Genomic DNA, 17,456 nt, shown 5'->3' with positions numbered 1-17,456 from the left:
GTGTCGATCCCGGGAGCAGACTCTACCGTCGAACTTCGCTTCCTCGACTCCCTGAGGTTCCTCCCGGCCAGCCTCGATGCTCTCGCGGGGAAGCTTAGCGACGAGAAAATGCTCATCACCTCTGCGAATTTTCCGAACTTGGACGCCAGTCTCTTCAGGCGTAAGGGGGTCTACCCCTACGAATACGTCACCGACTCTACCAAGTTTGCGGAGACGTCGCTTCCTCCTCGAGCAAACTTCTATAGCAAACTGCGAGGCTCGGGCATCTCTGAGGATGACTATAACCATGCTCAGTCCATGTGGCGCGAGCTGGATTGCCAAAATCTCGGAGACTACCACGACGCCTACCTCAGACTTGATGTGACGCTCCTCGCCGACGTGATCCAGGCGTTTCGTGCAACTGCGAAGACCATCTACCACCTGGATCCCGCCTACTTCTATAGTCTCCCCGGACTGGCATGGTCAGCCATGTTTCTGGTGACGAAAATTGAGCTGGAGCTTCTTTCGGACGTGGACATGATGCTGTTTGTGGAACGTGCCGTGCGGGGTGGAATGGTCCAGGTGTCGCAACGGCACGCGCGCGCCAACAATCACCACATGGCCATCGGTTACGACCCCTCACAACCGTCGAGCTACATCATGCACACGGACGTTAATAACCTCTACGGACACTCCATGATGCAGCCACTCCCTTTTAGAGGGTTCGAGTGGGCTGACCCTTCCAACTTCAACATTAAAGGTTTCGACGATTCGAAACATGGGTTCTTCGCCGAGGTGGACCTTGAGTTCTCCGAGAAGCTGCAGGATTCGTTCTGCGATCTTCCCCCTGCACCCGAGTTCAAGTGTCCACCCGATTCCAACCAGAAGAAGCTCGTCATGGATTTTGAATCCAAGAAGAATTACGTCCTGCACTACAAGAATCTCCGGTGGTTGATGCAGCGAGGGGTCACAGTCCACACAGTTCACCGCATCCTCAAGTTCGAGCATTCTCCATGGTTACGTCCATATATCGAGCTCAACACCAAACACCGCACCGCAGCCACGTCCGAGCTTGATAAGGATTTCTTCAAGCTCATGAATAATGCGGTGTTTGGCAAGACCATGGAGAATGTGCGAAATCATATAGATGTGAGGCTAATATCAAACAAAGCACAATGTCGCAGGCTCGTAGCAAACCTGTTATTCAAATCGAGGACTATTTATAATGAGCAGCTTGCTCTGGTGCATATGAGGAAGAACAAGGTGATGCTCAACAAGCCAATTTATGTTGGTGCCTCAGTATTAGACCTGAGCAAACTGCACATGTTTCAAATATATTATGGGATACTACGCCAGCACTATAACGACAATATCAACCTACTCTACACGGACACAGATAGTTTGATGTACCACGTTCACACAACCGACGCATACGGGGATATAGCCACAGTTCCAGCTCTTGAAGAGCTCTTCGACACCTCGGGCTATCCCCAGCCGAACCAGTACGACATCCTGGTTCGCAACAAGAAGGTGCCTGGCAAACTCAAAGATGAGAAGGACGGAGATGTGATTCTTGAGTTTGCAGGTCTTCGCGCCAAGGCCTATACCATCAAAGCCGAGGGTAGCGTTACCAAGAAGGCCAAGGGTGTCGGCAGACAGGTGGTTCGGCAGCATCTCACATTCGAGGACTTCGTGGATTGCCTCAAGACCAGGTCGTCGGTTCTAAGAGCAGAACAGCGCATCCAGAGCGTCGACCACGTGTTGACCACCAACAAAGTGAGGAAGATTGCCCTGGATCCCAACGACGACAAGAGGTGCGTTCTCCAATGTGGAATCCACACACTGCCGTGGGGGCACTATCGCTTAGCAGAAAGCAAAACCTGCAACATATGCCCATCTTCAACAGAAGATTCATAAAAACAAAACAAAAAAAAAAAACAAAAAAAAACAACACTGACTGTTATTACAAAAAAAAAAAAAACACTGACTGTCATTACAAAAAAACTTTGACCGTATTTTAAATAACCAGCATAATATGAATCTCTTTGGTTTCCGAAAACAAACCAACATGGAGACTGTACATCGCGCGACGACAGATCATGAATTTCTACCTTCCATGTTAACTAAACTCAACGGTCTACTGATTGTTCACCTTAACAGCATTTGGACGAAATTGGATGACGATGTGGGCAAGATGTTTTACGTCTTCAACAACAATTTACATTTTTACGAAATTCCGATCGATGGAAAACTTCAAATCACCGTGAATCCGGAAAACGTAGGCGAAATCAAAATATCTACCGGCAAGAACATTTTTCGAATCAAGCACGACAAGATGCTTTCTAACATTACGTACGATGTTTCTGCAGGAGATTGTTTATACGTGGAACTCCTAGGAGATTACGACAAACTCATTCCTCTCTTCGTTGAATTACGAATCGTCTATCCTATTATAAATAACCGTTAACCAAAATGCCTAACGACATTTTCGGCAACACTAAGCGTGTAGACCACGCAGAAGAGATTCTCATGTTGGACGTCCGAATTAAAAAGTTGAGGAGCGATTTGATCGCTTTGCAGGAGACCTTAAACAAAAGTTTAGAGTCGGAAATCGCTACGCTCCAAACGCAATGTCTCGACCCCATTCTGAAAATCGATTCCGAACTGAAAACGCTCATAAAAAATTATGTCGACGTACCTTCTTACGACAATGTTCAAAATATACAGTTGAGCGTGGATAAGCTTCAAAATGATTTGGCCAAATTGCAGCAATTTCAATCGAAAAATGAAGATTTGGAAAAATTGAAACTCGAAATCGAAGAACGAGCTTCGGCAATCGAAAAGAATTTCTCTGAACTTCAAACCGTCGTGAAGGATATTGATGTAGAACGCTTGCATGTTGTTGTTTCCAAATTACAAGAAGAATTCGCCGGCACGTTGGAAGAAATTAAATCCAAGTTACAGACTTTGGAAGATACCATGACGAACCTACCATCGTCAGACGAACTGCAAGTCATCAGCAAAAGCGTCGCGAACATAAAAATTCAATTGGAGGCTTATCAAGATTTCGAACACATTCAAACCACCATCGCTACGCTTCAGGCGTCTCTGGAGTTGATCAACGAAGAAATTAAAAATATTCACGCTGAAGCAAGTACGTTGACGAGCATACAAGACACGTTGAGCACGGTTCAGCAGAAGATCGAATATTTAGAAAATTTGAACGTCGAATCGAACCTTGCTCATTTTCATCACGTACTGGACAACATACAGGGTGACTTGGAATTGTTACGGACGAGCGTACCTTCGAGCGAAGATTTGGAAAAATTGAAAACGGCCGTGACGGCACTATCCGATTCGAGCGACATCAAAAATTCATTGAGCGATCTCGAAAGTAGGGTGGCCAATCTCCCCACCTCCAAAGAATTACACGCTTTGAAAAGAAGCATATCACGTATGCTGAAACGACTGGAAACGGAAACGGCGAACGTGGAACAGATTCGAGACGAACTTGCTTCGCTGGTGTCGACGCTGCCCACTTCGCAGAGCGTCGCAGACCTTCACACGCAGTTTACCGAGATGCGAAGCATCGTGAACGATCTTACCGAGAAGAGCTCGAAATTAAATCAAGTCGAGAACCTTCAGAGTATCGTCGTCAACATCAGAGATCAAGTTGGAGTGCTGGAATCCACGCAGGAATCGACGCTGGCCTCTTTCGGTGCCAAGTTGCAAGAACTCAACGAAAGCTACAAGCAGTTGAACGTGGAAGTGAAAATCAAACCGTCATTTTCTACAGTAACGGATACCATCGTCGAACATTTGTTGCCCGTACAAAATACACTGGGACAGCTTCACAGCAACCTCGTTAGCGTCGATACTAAATTCGCCAAACTGCATTCTCTGCAAGCTATCGAAATCAACAGCGTACCCAATCAACAGAGAATCTCCACGTTCGTCGAAGGTAACAAACTGTACATGTTACATCCTTATCATCCGTACTACAAGTTTCTCCTCGATGGCACGATTCAGATAAACGAATTTTCGTACTGGTCTCACGGCAGAAAAGCTAGCGTTCCCACCATGACCCTGATATCGAATCGTGGTGTTCAGAAAGCAGGAAACATTCCTCTGGCACGTTGGAACGAAACGCGCAACATATATGAAATACACGAAGACGAAGATCTCACCGTTTTTGACGTGAGTGCCGGCGATAAGCTGATCATTCAAAACACGAGCGAAGTGCCACCCTCTTTGAATCCCATCACGCTGGTGCTTCTCTTCAAACGTAATCTCTAAAAAAATGTCTAGGCAAGCCATCGTCCAAGAATTGCATAAACCTGCACGCCGCAACTACGAACGTTTGGCGGTGGTGACCAAGGGAATCGACGACCTCTGGCAAAGTGACCTCGTGGAGATGAGTAGCGGCAATCTAAAAAATGTGCATAAATTGAACAAGGGCAACAAGTACCTCCTCACCGTCATAGACACGTTTTCGAAATTCGCATGGGCTCTACCTTTGAAGGCGAAAACGGGGACGTGCGTCATGGATGCATTCAAGACAATTTTTCGCGAAAGCGGCAGACGACCTCGGTTTTTGCAAACAGACAACGGTAAAGAATTTTACAATGCTGTATTCCAAAAGTTTATTCGGAAACACGACATTCGACATTACTCAACCTTCAGTCACATCAAAGCCAGCATCGTGGAAAGATTTAATCGCACTCTGAAATCGCGCATGTGGTCACGCTTCACGCTTCGAGGAAATTACAAATGGGTCGACATACTGCCGGAACTTGTTAACAACTATAATCACACGGTACACAGAACAATAGGCATGAAGCCAGCTGACGTTACCAAGTCCGACGAGCAGCGATTAATTTCCAGCGTTTACTGTCCAAAGTACACGCCCACGACAAAAAAACCTAAATATAAAATTGGAGACCAGGTGAGGGTCAGTAAATTGAAGCGAACGTTCGACAGGGGTTTCACACGAAACTGGAGCACGGAACTTTTTACCGTGGTTCGAGTTCTACCCGGAAACCGTCACACGTATATAATAAAGGACAGTGGCGGTGAAATTTTATTGGGGCGCTTCTACGAGGAGGAACTCTCTAAAACGAAATACCCCAACACGTACCTTATCGAAAAAGTTTTGCGTAAGAGAGGCGACAAACTGTTTGTCAAATGGCTGGGACTTCCGGAAAAAAGTTGGATCGATTCAAACGAAGTGATTCTATGAGTGCGTGGAATGTCGTGAAACGTCTACCTGATTCGGAAAATCGAAAGAACAAAAGGAACGGCGAGTTGCTTCCCGACAGCATCCGCTGTCTGATCGTAGGTCCTTCAGAGTGTGGGAAAACAACACTGCTCGTGGACAATTTTCTCCTCGCACCGAATTGGTTAGATTGGAAGAACAGGCACCTCTACGTATTTTCGAAAAGTTTGGAGCAAGCGAAATACCAGCAACTGATGAAACTGTACGATGGTCTGGATATTGCAACGTTCTCTTCGGAAATAAAACCACTCCACGATTGTCGTGAAAATTCAGTTGTTGTGTTCGACGATGTCATCCTGGAAAATCAAAATGAAATTCGCAATTTTTTCACGCAAGGTCGTCACAAAGGAATAGATTGCTTCTTCCTAGCTCAAACGTTTTCCAAAATTCCAAAACAGTTAGTACGCGACAACGCTAATTTCATATGTTTGTTTCGTCAAGATCACACCAACCTCAAGCACGCGTACGATGACTACGTAGGCGGAGACATGAACTACAATCAATTTTCGGAACGCTGCTGCTCCCACTGTTGGAACAGTGACGATTTCGGATTCGCGACGATCGACATGACGAGAAAACCCAACGATGGAAAATACAGAAACAAAATCAACGACTTTCTAAACGTTGCAACGTTGTGAGAAACGATGAGTATAAATAACGCTATGACGAAACGAAAAATCGAAGACGAAAATCTCAAGTTGCGAAACTACCTCGCGAAACGCTTCAAAGGGTGGAAATCCGAGAATCGCGGATTCTACGAAGAGAAGAAACGTCAAGATCAACCTGTGATCGACGCCATCAGCGATCTAGGTAAAGAAATTAAAGGCGTCACGGAACAAAATAAAAATTTGATCAACGAACTCGTACCACTTGCAGCTAAAAGTTACACCGTACCCACGCCCATTTCGAGCATTCCTTCGACGCCGTTCGAACTGAAGGACGTACCGCCAGGACGTCGAGCCATAAGCAGCACGTCGTCGTCTTTGGATAAAATCGAGTTGGGACCTTTGGCACGAGACTACCTGAGCACGGGAAAATTCGACAAGGATGAAGTGTTCGGATTGTATCCGAGCATGGAGAGCAACGAAGGCGGCGGTGTGGTTTGGAAGATTGGAAAATCGAAGGTGAGTTTCGAAGGCAACGACATTAAAGTTAATTTAGGCGAGAAGGATAGTTGGACCAGGTATCCGGGTACGGTGGGACTGTGGGAACTCGTCGCCAAAAAGCAGCCGAAGGATTACACCGAAGAAGATTACCAGAGTTACAAGGAAATTCTGATCATGACGGATGCCTTGTACCAGAACAACGACGCCTCGCAGAATAGGGTGAAATCGAGCAGCGGTGAGAAGTACAGAAATCTCATCAAACCGATATGGAACCAGGTGAAAACGGGTAGTGGCGTCAAACTCTACAACACCCTGCCCAAAGAGTTTGTGTGGGTGGACGACGTGCGCAAGCTCATAGACAGGTTGTTGGTTATTGCAGGAGAGGAGAATGCAGGCAATCGTAATTTCTACAACGAGAAGGTTGGCATCGTGGACATGATCAGCACAAAACTTTCCAACTTCATCGTGAACGACGACAAGGGCATAGGTTACCTCATTAAAATTATCAACACGCTGCCTCCGAGATTCTGGAACGTGGCCGAAGGAAAGGGACTCGTGAACGACATCATCAACAAGTTACCTTTCGAGATGCATTTACCCGGCTACCAGTACTGCGGACCGGGTACCAAACTCGAGAAAAGATTGGAGAGAGGAGACAAGGGCGTGAATCCGTTGGACGCCGCATGCAAAGATCACGACATCGCCTACAACACCACTCGCACCGATCTGGATGCACGTCACGAAGCAGACAGAAAGTTAGAGCACGCAGCTTTCGAAAGATTCGTCAGCAGAGACGCTTCGCTGGGAGAAAGAGTTGCAGCACTGGGCACCACCATCGCCATGAACACGAAACAAAAATTTGGATGGGGTGTGTAGAAATAAAAAAATTTCTCTACCGTGAAAAAAATTTCTTCGGCATATAAATAACACTACGTAAAAAAAAAAACTCCAGTTGTGTTTGCCATTTATAAAATGAGTAAACAATCACTAGACGCCCAAGCATTAAAACAAATGCTAAATTCATCAATCGAATATGTAAAAATTCAGGAATTGGAAGTGGACAAACCTTACACGATAACTTCCGGTTCAATTGTTTCTACCCAGTATGGTCCCAAGGCGCGTCTGTTCCTCAACGCACAATACAGTCTATTTTTACCAGATCGATACGCTGACATGTTATCCGACGAGAAGCTAGCTATTTTAATCGAGAACAAAACTCAAATCGTGTACAAGGGTACAAAAGAACTTCTTGGTAAAAAAACAAAGCACGTAATAGAATTTGTGTAACGACTCTGCGCGAAGTATATCCTTGAAAAAAATTACACGGAACAAAAAAATCTCAGAACATTTATATATAAATAACATACCAAAAAAAATTACACAAAAAAAATCCTAGAACATATATATAAATAACATATCGTGAAAATAACATATAGAGCATCAACATGAAGCCCAAAGGTGTCGTGTACCAGATACCATACTCCAATCTGAAAAATCTAGGTGCCCTCGATGGGTTACTCACCAAGAAACAACGTGAGAAGAAACGTTCTTGCTTGACGAAAGGACACGGAATGAAATTACTTCTCAGCACACCTCAATTGAAACGCTTGCAGCGTTCGCGGAAACAGCAAAAGATCGGAGGTTTCATATTCAGCATCCCGGCCATCCTGGCAGCATTGGGGGCCGTTGGAAGTTTGGCCGGCGGTAGCGCCGCCATCGCGAAAACCGTCATCGACTCGAAGAAAAACAAGGCAGAATTGGAAGAACAGAAACGTCACAACCTGGCTATGGAGAAGAAGGGGAAAGGTATAACCAAAAAACAAAAAAGCAACCTCGATGCTTTGAAGAAATATAAAAAAAAGAAGAAGCCCTGTCCAACTTCGATATTGAATCTCTGATCGAACCGTTGGGAATAAAGAACTTCAGGGGTGTTTTCATGTCCGATTCTCTACCCTCTGCTGTGAAGAAAAAAGAGTATGGCGTGGTCAACCTGGACAGTTACAAAAATCCTGGTACACATTGGATATGCTACCTCAAAATTGACGATGACAAAGCATTTGTTTTCGATTCGTTTGGTGGCACACCACCTGCCAGGTTGGTGAAGTATCTCAGTGTTGCCAACCTCTACTACAATGACAAACGCATCCAGGGTTTCACCGATGTTAACTGCGGCCACCTATGCCTTTCCGTTCTCGCATACATGTCTAAAATAAATAACCCGTCGGTGGAACATTTTCAGAAAGCATTGTGGAATCTTAAAAACGATGGGCGTGTTCCATCTCACGAGCGAATCTTCGATCTTGAAACTCACGCTGCACGACGACATCGTCTATCCTAAATCCGTAGCTCTGCGTGCATTCTACAGCATGTACCTCATACCTAACGTCACGCAGCACAACAACAAAATTAGCGTCGGAAGCGAACACATCGTCGTCACGCCAGGCCAATACAATCTTTCCACTTTGCAAGCTCAATTACCCAAAGGCACGTACCTTTCTCAAAATTCGGTCACGCACAGAGTGGAAATCCTATCGGCGACGGAGACCATAAACCTGGGCACCATGGGAGAACTTTTAGGTTTCGAGAACGACACCAAACTCGAAGCTGGCATCAAACACACGGCAACCAACATTCCTAAATTTCTAGCCATCGAAACTCTGAACGTTCACTGCAACGTGGCGGAAGGAATGATTACTAAATCTTCGGACGGATTGTTAGGAAGTCACAAGCAGACGGGAATCATAGCTACGTTCAAACCCAGTTCCGAGTTCATGGAACCGATCATCTACACGCCCTCTTCGCCGATCTATTTTCCAGTATGTCGCAACCGCATAGACGACATAGAGTTGGTGGTGACGAACGAGAAAGGAGACGTGGTGGATTTCGCAGGTGCCACTACGACGGCCATCGTGGAGATCAACGTATAGTAAATAACACGCATAGTAAAAATGGAGCAAATCGAAAGTTACGAATTGCAATCTTTCCCTCCGAACCGTCGCACGTTCGCCAATCTCAACGAAGCGAACAGGGAGATCGAATACGACGTGGACGTAGGCGACGGGTTTGTTCATCCTCACAGAACAGACCTCTACCTTCAATTCGACGTGGTGAAGAAAGAAAGCGGAGACGCGTTTCCACCCAATGCAAATTTGATACTCGTGGACAACTTCGTGCCTCATCTGTTCTCGCAGGTGGAGGTGAGGAAACACAACACCGTCATCGACAGAATAGACTATCCAGGCATCACGTCGACGGCAGTGGGAACATTGAAATTATCCAAAACTGACGCAGCATACTACCAGGCGGGAGGATTCGAAGCGGGGACCAAAATATCGACTAGAAGTCACACGGTGCTCTTTCCCATGCGTCTGCTGCCGGGATTCTTCTCCGACTACAAAGAAATCATGTGGAAGGGGGGATTGCGCGTCACGTTTCGAAGAGCGGCCAACGACAACGACGCGCTGATGCGATACACCAACTTGAACGCCGACGGCACGCCGATAGCCAACACTTTACCCGAAGCAGCCAAGTGCGTCATCCGGAGCATGGAGTTGAGAATGCCGATCGTGGAATACGAAACAAACTATGCCCTCAAGTACAAAGCGGAGATCTTGAAGAGTCCGCAGGTGCCGATTCGCTTTCACGGTTACCAGTGCGTGCAGAAGGTGGCGTCGGGAAGTCACATGGAATTCGACGTGACGACGCAGTTCAACAACATACAGTTCGACATGCCAGATTTCGTCGTAGTGCTCTTTCAAACCGGGCGCGATAACAACCAGGAAAAAGATTCCAGCAAGTTCGACGACTGCAAGATCAAGAATATTTATCTGAAAAATGGACGCAACGAAGTTTTCCCGCGCGAGAATTACAACCTCGACATGACCAAAGACGATTACCTGAAACTTTACGAAGCTTACACGGCTTTCAAACGCGTGACCGAGGGAAGCATGGACATGTACTACACGCCCAGCGAATTCAAAACCCACAGACCCATGTTTGTCATCAACACATCTAAGAGGAAGCAGGTGGTGGTCAACGATCGCACCAACATCAAGGTCGTCTGCGAGTTCAACAGTCCGTTGCCCGAGGATACCGTATGCAGTGTCATCCTGGTCGCCGAGAAGTCCTTCGTCCACGACGTGAAGAACGAGAGGGTCACAGAGCAGTTTTAACATGTTTAACATCTTTTTTCTTGCACAAATAATAAGAGGCGCCAGCGCGTGCACGTGTGTGTGTGTGGCACATCGTTCCCGAGAGAGGTTTACAAAAGTCACGATATACAAACATTAGTGTCCCCGGGACTTGGAAGATTACGATAAAGTGCATTCGTACTTCAAAAATGAGAAAATGCATTATTTACTCATCACGCTGTGCCAGCACAACAAATAAATACGCGAAACGTAATCTACCGATAGGCGCGCGCGCGCGTGTGTGGCACATCGTTCCCGAGAGAGGTTTACAAAAGCCGTGTCCGGATTGGCAAGCGCTCCATCCCGTTCTCTCCCGTTGCTCTCGCGTGCACTCGAAGTCGCGTCCAAGTCGTCCGAATCTGCATGTCCCCTTGTAGTACGGCTGTCACTTTTCCCGCCAGGTGTCAGCCCGAACTTCACCCACCGCGCTCTGGGGCGCAAACAAACATGACAATGATTTCCACCTAACTACTCACATTAAAAAATATAACACGCTATTTCATCATTTACGTTTTCTGCATTCATTATCGATAAAATATTAAAATATAACTGAGTTTTACATCCTCTAATCAGTAAATGTTGTCTGTACAAAGTGAAAGTTAGAATATGGCTGCCAAGCGCAGCGTCACAGCGAGTTCAAGCGTGCATCTGTCGCGCCTCTCTGCTCTTCCCTCCGACTCCACGTCTACCGCAAATTCGGACAACAGAGATTGGCTGAGTCCCGGATGGAACAGCGCTCTAGGTGACATCTGCTGCTGATTCGGACGCAGCTCTGGCCACTTCTATTAGTCAGTGTTGCCCATTCGTAGGTTAGCTTCGCCTGTAAAATATCACATGATGAAATATTCTTCAGGTAAGTTGGCAACATTGAACCGCAATTGATGTTACCAGTGTTGTCAACTTCTATTTGTAGGTTAGCTTCGCCTGTAAAATATCACATGGTGAAATATTCTTCAGGTGAGTTGGCAACATTGAATCGCAATTGATGTTACCAGTGTTGTCATCTTCTATTTGTAGGTTAGCTTCGCCTGTAAAATATCACATGGTAAAATATTCTTGGGGTGAGTTGGCAACACTGAACCGCAATTGATGGCACTCAACCCGTGCACCTCCACTAGTCAGTGTTGCCAACTCCCATTCGTAGGTTATCTTTGCTTGTAAAATATCATATGGTGAAATATTCTTGGGGTGAGTTGGCAACACTGATCGCCAATTGATGGCGCTCAACTAAGCTGATTACACTAATCAGTATTGCTAACTCTTATTCGTAGGTTAGCTTCGCTTGTAAAATATCACATGGTGAAATATTCTTGAGGTGAGTTGGCAACACTGATCGCCAATTGATGCTGGTGAACCCGGCTACCTCCACTAATCAGTGTTGCCAACTCCCATTTGTAGGTTAGCTTCGCCTGTGAAATATCACATGGTGAAATTTTCTTGGGGTGAGTTGGCCACACTGCGAGAAAAGCCTCAAGCGTTGCCAGCTCCTTGCTTGAGGTTAGGTTAGACCCAAAAACAAAAACCTTGGTGATTTTTTCGAGTAAGAGGTTGGCAACACTGTGTACCTCACTATACCTCATTTTCGGGCGTGGAACCCGGCCACTTACACTACTCTGTAAGTTAGCTTCGCCTGTAAAATATCACATGGTAAAATATTCTTGAGGTGAGTTAGCAACACTAAACCGCAATTGATGTTGCCAGTGTTGCCAACTCCCATTTGTAGGTTAGCTTCGCTTGTAAAATATCACATGGTGAAATATTCTTGGGGTGAGCTGGCAACACTGCGAGAAAATAAGGCTCATGCCTTACGAGAGCAAACCGTTAACATACACCGTAAAAGGCTACGCCTCGCTCGAGCTGGCAACACTGCAAGAAAATGAGGCTCGGTGAGATTCGCAGTATTGCCAGCTTTTTGCTTTAAATTAGGTTAGACCGAGATAAAAACCTTGGTGATTTTTTCGAGTAAGGGGTTGGCAACACTGCGAGCCTCACCGAGCCTCATTTTCGGTTCTTGAACCCGGCCACTTATACTACTGACGTTCATTCAAATCAGCTACAATATTCTACCCACAATACATCCTTTGCGTTATATTCGAACCTTGTTGGAAGATAAGCATACGTAGCTTCCTGCACATACACACGCGAGGCTAAAGATAGAATCTAAAATGCCAGTTTCCTTTAAATGGGGATTTGTCACTCAACACAATCAATAACCACGTGTTTTTACCATGCAAAATTCCTATTGCAAACGTACGAGTAAAAACGTGAAGTTAATTTAAAGTTCACTCTTCAATTAATTAGAAAAATCAGTAGCCAAAATCAATTTACTTTCTAACATAGCATTGATTTTGTTTTCGGTACTGGGTTTAACGGGTGTTGGTCTTTCGTAAGTTATTCTTGTATGTTATTTGGTTACCTTAAACACAACGAATTTTATGTATAAACAGCATTTAAAGTAAATTTCACGCAATGTAAGTATTCATGAATTAATTAGGCCTATCGTGGTGGTAGTGCGTTTGAGTACTATATCTGAATGGTAGATTCTAGAACAGTATGCTTTGTCCTATCCCATGTAATTTTTATATTAGCAAGAGAAAAAATTTCACAATATAAAATTAAAAGCGATATAAACGCCAACATTACAGAAAACACAACTTTCCTAGCAATTAAAAATTAAATTTTCCTACATAAGGGTGTGTATTTATACTTTTTAGTTTAGTGAAAGAAATGAAAATTTATACAAATTATGTTGTAAGTACGGTTCTTTAAGACATACTTTTCATTAATTCAACTATACGCGTATTACATCATCATGAGCCCAAACATTCGAATAAATAACTTTTATAGTAATTATATTAATTTGGCAATACTATTTGGCAAATTATCAGATTCGTTAAAGTACATAAATGTTAATGTTGTATGTTAAATACAAAAATACAAAAATGTATTATATTAGAGTTTACATTTAAAGTAATTGAATGAAATTAATAAATGAATTTAAACCCCGTTTGCAAGATATCTGAATAATTAATTCAATTACTCTCATCAGAGTATAGGACCCCATTACTTTAAATTTAAAATAGTACAAAGTGATTCTGACTCTAGATTTATAGTTTTCTCATGCACATCATTCTTTATTTAATGCACAGAGAACTTTTGTAACAATTTCGTACCTATTATAATGTAAATTAGGAAATACATATTCGATTAACTGTAACAATAGTATTATTCTAAAAGTGTATAATTTGCACTAACTCAGAATATGATTGGAGTAAAAATTGAAATAATATTCTTTAGACAAGGTTATTACTTTTCAATGGTATTCGTTTCTTTTCGAGTAAATATGATATTCACAATGATCATTCCAAATAATGCAGAACTGATTTTAAACACACTCGTAATTTACCGAAACGTGTTAGAAGTATCCTATCACACTGCATCTTGTAGCTGATAAAAGCAGTTTAGATGGAACGGAATATATTACAGCTTTTGATTACTTACGGTGTAGTTTATTTACCTAATTTGAATTTATTGTCTTAATATTTCCATACATCCGATTGCAGTGAAACAATTTGTTGATGGAGATTTTATACTTTGCCGTCAGGTGAACATTGATTAAAGGAGCAGTCGTATTCCCATGATTCAAACCCACGTTCCATAGATCAGCGATCAATCTGACAATAGGTTACGTTTGGCGGATGGATACGTGTACAAGAAGACAGTGAATAACTTTTTAATTTCGTGTCTAGATGTGTACAAACAGCGCAACACAATTTATACACTTTGAATTTGTATATTTGCAGAGCAAAGGTAAGTTATAATCTAAGTTGAAATGTATTAAATTATGTTGAAATATATGCAATATTCTCGCGCGCTTTTAAAGTTTGTTTTAAGATTACATTTAATTTGTTTTTTAGTTGCAAACATTGAGAAAGAGACAGCCATTTGCGCAGCACTGAACACGAAAGAACAACAATTGTTTCTTAACGAGATTCACCCACCTGACAATCCCACTTGGTTTCGAGCTGTACAGCCGAAGTGGTGGGGGACGAACATTCCGTGGCCCTTTCGATGAGGTCCAGGTCCAGCTGGACATTCTCTTCGTCAAGCGGCCTCTGGCTGCCCATCTCCTCTTTGATGACAACGGGCCCCCATGCGGGCAGTTCGAGCAACACACCCGCTTCCTCGATGGAAGGAGAATTCCGATTCGCAGCCACCTTGGCACTCGATTTCCGACCGGCGGGAACTCGGGAACTCGCTGACGTCCACCGGTGGAGCCCCTCGCGACTACTGAGCTACGCCGGCGTCGAAGAGGAGACCCTCAGTGCGCATGCGTCGCTTCCGACCTGCTATGATGCATCGATAAGCTACGGTCCCAGCAGGTTGCTCCACCTATTGAGTGTATGGGGACAGAGAGATCGCGATAACTGGGTTATCTCCACATATGAAGTTTATTTTGCACGATGATTTCGGCTGGGTGTTGTTTCCCGGCAAAAAGCAATATTTCTCTCAGCTGTGCCAGACCATCTTGTTGGAAATCGTAGCTATTAAACACATATTGTTGTTGCGAAGGAACTAAAGTTTTAGACTTTGTGTCTTATTCCAGGGCCTCCCGGATGGCGTAGTGGTAACGTCATTGCCTTGTAATCAATGGGTCCCGGGTTCGATACTCGGTGGAGGCACAATGGTTCGGATCTCATTTTAAACTCTGCCGGACCCTAGGGCCGAGTGGTTAGCACATCCCGCGGGTTCGAATTCCGCTCGGACTTGGTTGTTTGTGAATGTCCATTCATCAATTTCATCATTTCATCACTCATCCCCATCTTCGCAAATTAGCCAAGAGGCACAAAACGCGAAGTAAAATAAACTAAATCAATCAATCAATCAATCATTTTAAACTCTAAGTCCAATCCCGATTAGCCTTTAAAGTGGACTTAAAAGAGTTCAATCAATGAATTTGTTTTCATTCCGTGAAGAAAGTAAAGTTTTTGATTTCACTGCTTATTATTATTCACGATGAGCTTAAGTTACAATCGGGTCACGAGGTTAATGAAGCCAGCCAGCCTCTAGAAAATAGGTTCCCAGGAGCATCATGAGAAGCAAAGACGGCACGAACATGGTGGTGATCACATCACCTCCACAAATCCTCTATATTTGGAGCCCTGCGTCTCATCTCTCCCTTTACACCTTCATGGCATGTTGCAAGGAGTAAAGGTGATTTACCATTTTAACTTTTACACAAAGTAGTAGTAGTGTCTTTACAATCGACTAAGCCATAGGCATGCACAAGGAGAGGGTTGGGGCGGGGGAAACGGCTGTTGCTTCCCCAATATTTGTACTTAGAAATTCAGTCCAGAGAAATTTTATCGGCGCTTATAAAATGTAATCAAACATTTTCAAACCGATAAAAGTTCCAGGCATAATTTCCTAATGCATGAGAACGAAGACCAACATTGTAGGACATAATATTTTCGAAAGACTGCAGAAGTTCATCCTACTGTTGGCCCAGCAATGTTTCATATGCTATTTGTAAGGATATGAGCATTGAAACTTTAAGTGTAAGAGGATCGGTCAATTTTGTTTATATTCGGTTTTTCCTTTACTTGGAGTTGATACGAGCTCCATTTTTGCATCAGAGGAATAATATGTACATAATTCATGAAGAACTGTTGGACATTTAACCAGAGTTCTAAGAGATCGAGGAATCCGTAAAGGGTCTTCCCGATGGCGCAGTGGACAGTAAGTGCCACGGCACGGTAGAGTGAAGATGTTTACCACCTGGATCTCACAGACCCGGCCCGTCCGTTAAATGTGAAGACTAGGATGTAGCCATTCCGTTTTAATTCTAAAGGTATCATACGTTAGCCTGAAAGATGCTTACGTTGCATTAATTAGAAATAATGCAATAATTCCTTCGGTATAGCACGTGCGTGAACTCCCTACGAGAGGCCAAATCGTTAAGACTCGATCTACACGCAAGGGTTGTTCCAATCGATAGCAAACGGAAAACGCATTGAACGAAAGACACCATGCCAATTGCAGCTGCGCCAGTGGCCGACTCGGCTCGTGAATAAAGTAGGTGATAATGAGAAGCAGATACGGCGGAACATGCGAGGGAACTTTCCGGTTCGGGGAGTAGTCAGTTTCACCTTCAAGCCGGTCACTCATTTGAAACCACATCGACAATCGATGCGTGGAACTATTGATTTCCACTTTCCTTTCGCCTGTTTTAATATTTGAGGTACACAAGATATTGACCGCCTTCTCCTAAGTAATTTCCAAGAACGTTAATCTTACCTGGAGTAAAATAACGTTTGCATTAATTATTTAAACTGAGAAAACATTTTAATAAAAATGGCGCCGTTTAAGTGTAAGTAGCTGTGAAAAAGGGCCCATTTCTCAGATTCTACACAGTCTACCTCATCCGCTTAAAGCAGGCTTGTGTCAGAAAGTTACAAATTCAAAATCACAAAATTTGAACTTTTCATTTTATATTTTAACAGTGAAATAGTACTTTAATAGAAATTTAACAACCAACAAGTAAATATTTTTCTGTACTCAATTTCCATTTTAATCATGTAAAAACCTGTGTTTATAAATCAATCATCATAATTTGAATCCCAGTATATTAAATTCAAGAATTTTATTGGGGGCAATGAGTGGATAGTGAGTGCGTCCATACGAGAATTCTAAGAAAGGGTTCTCAATACGCACACTAATATAAATTCAATACTTTAGAATAAGCGAAAACCTAATATAGAACAAATACATGACCAAATAAACCATAGAACTTAAAGGAACCCCAATGTACGTAAATTCCCCATCATATCGCCACACTTACCATACACGTTGTGCGAGAGTAATTTCCTTTCCTTGCCGAATAACAGTGTTATTCCCCATGCCAGT

The 17,456-nt window shown here is 43.7% G+C and overlaps 1 protein-coding gene across 1 annotated transcript in view; it reads right to left on the bottom strand.

The window, feature by feature from the left end:
- LOC145980366 (dipeptidase 1-like) overlaps window positions 1-14,811 on the bottom strand; it is a 136,302-nt gene extending 121,491 nt beyond the window's left edge. The window contains exon 1 of the mRNA XM_083113428.1: window positions 14,552-14,811. Within this exon, the coding sequence (XP_082969554.1) occupies window positions 14,552-14,677 (126 nt within the window). The 5' untranslated portion in view covers window positions 14,678-14,811. The remainder of the gene's footprint in view (window positions 1-14,551) is intronic.
- Window positions 14,812-17,456: the final 2,645 nt, after the last annotated feature.

The sequence above is a fragment of the Lepisma saccharinum genome, chromosome 27 (genome assembly GCF_977018435.1).
Source record: "Lepisma saccharinum chromosome 27, izLepSacc3.1, whole genome shotgun sequence".
Lineage (NCBI taxonomy): Eukaryota > Metazoa > Arthropoda > Insecta > Zygentoma > Lepismatidae > Lepisma > Lepisma saccharinum.
The sequence above is the reverse complement of the archived record's forward strand: the minus strand, read 5'-3'. Positions and strand labels throughout refer to the sequence as shown.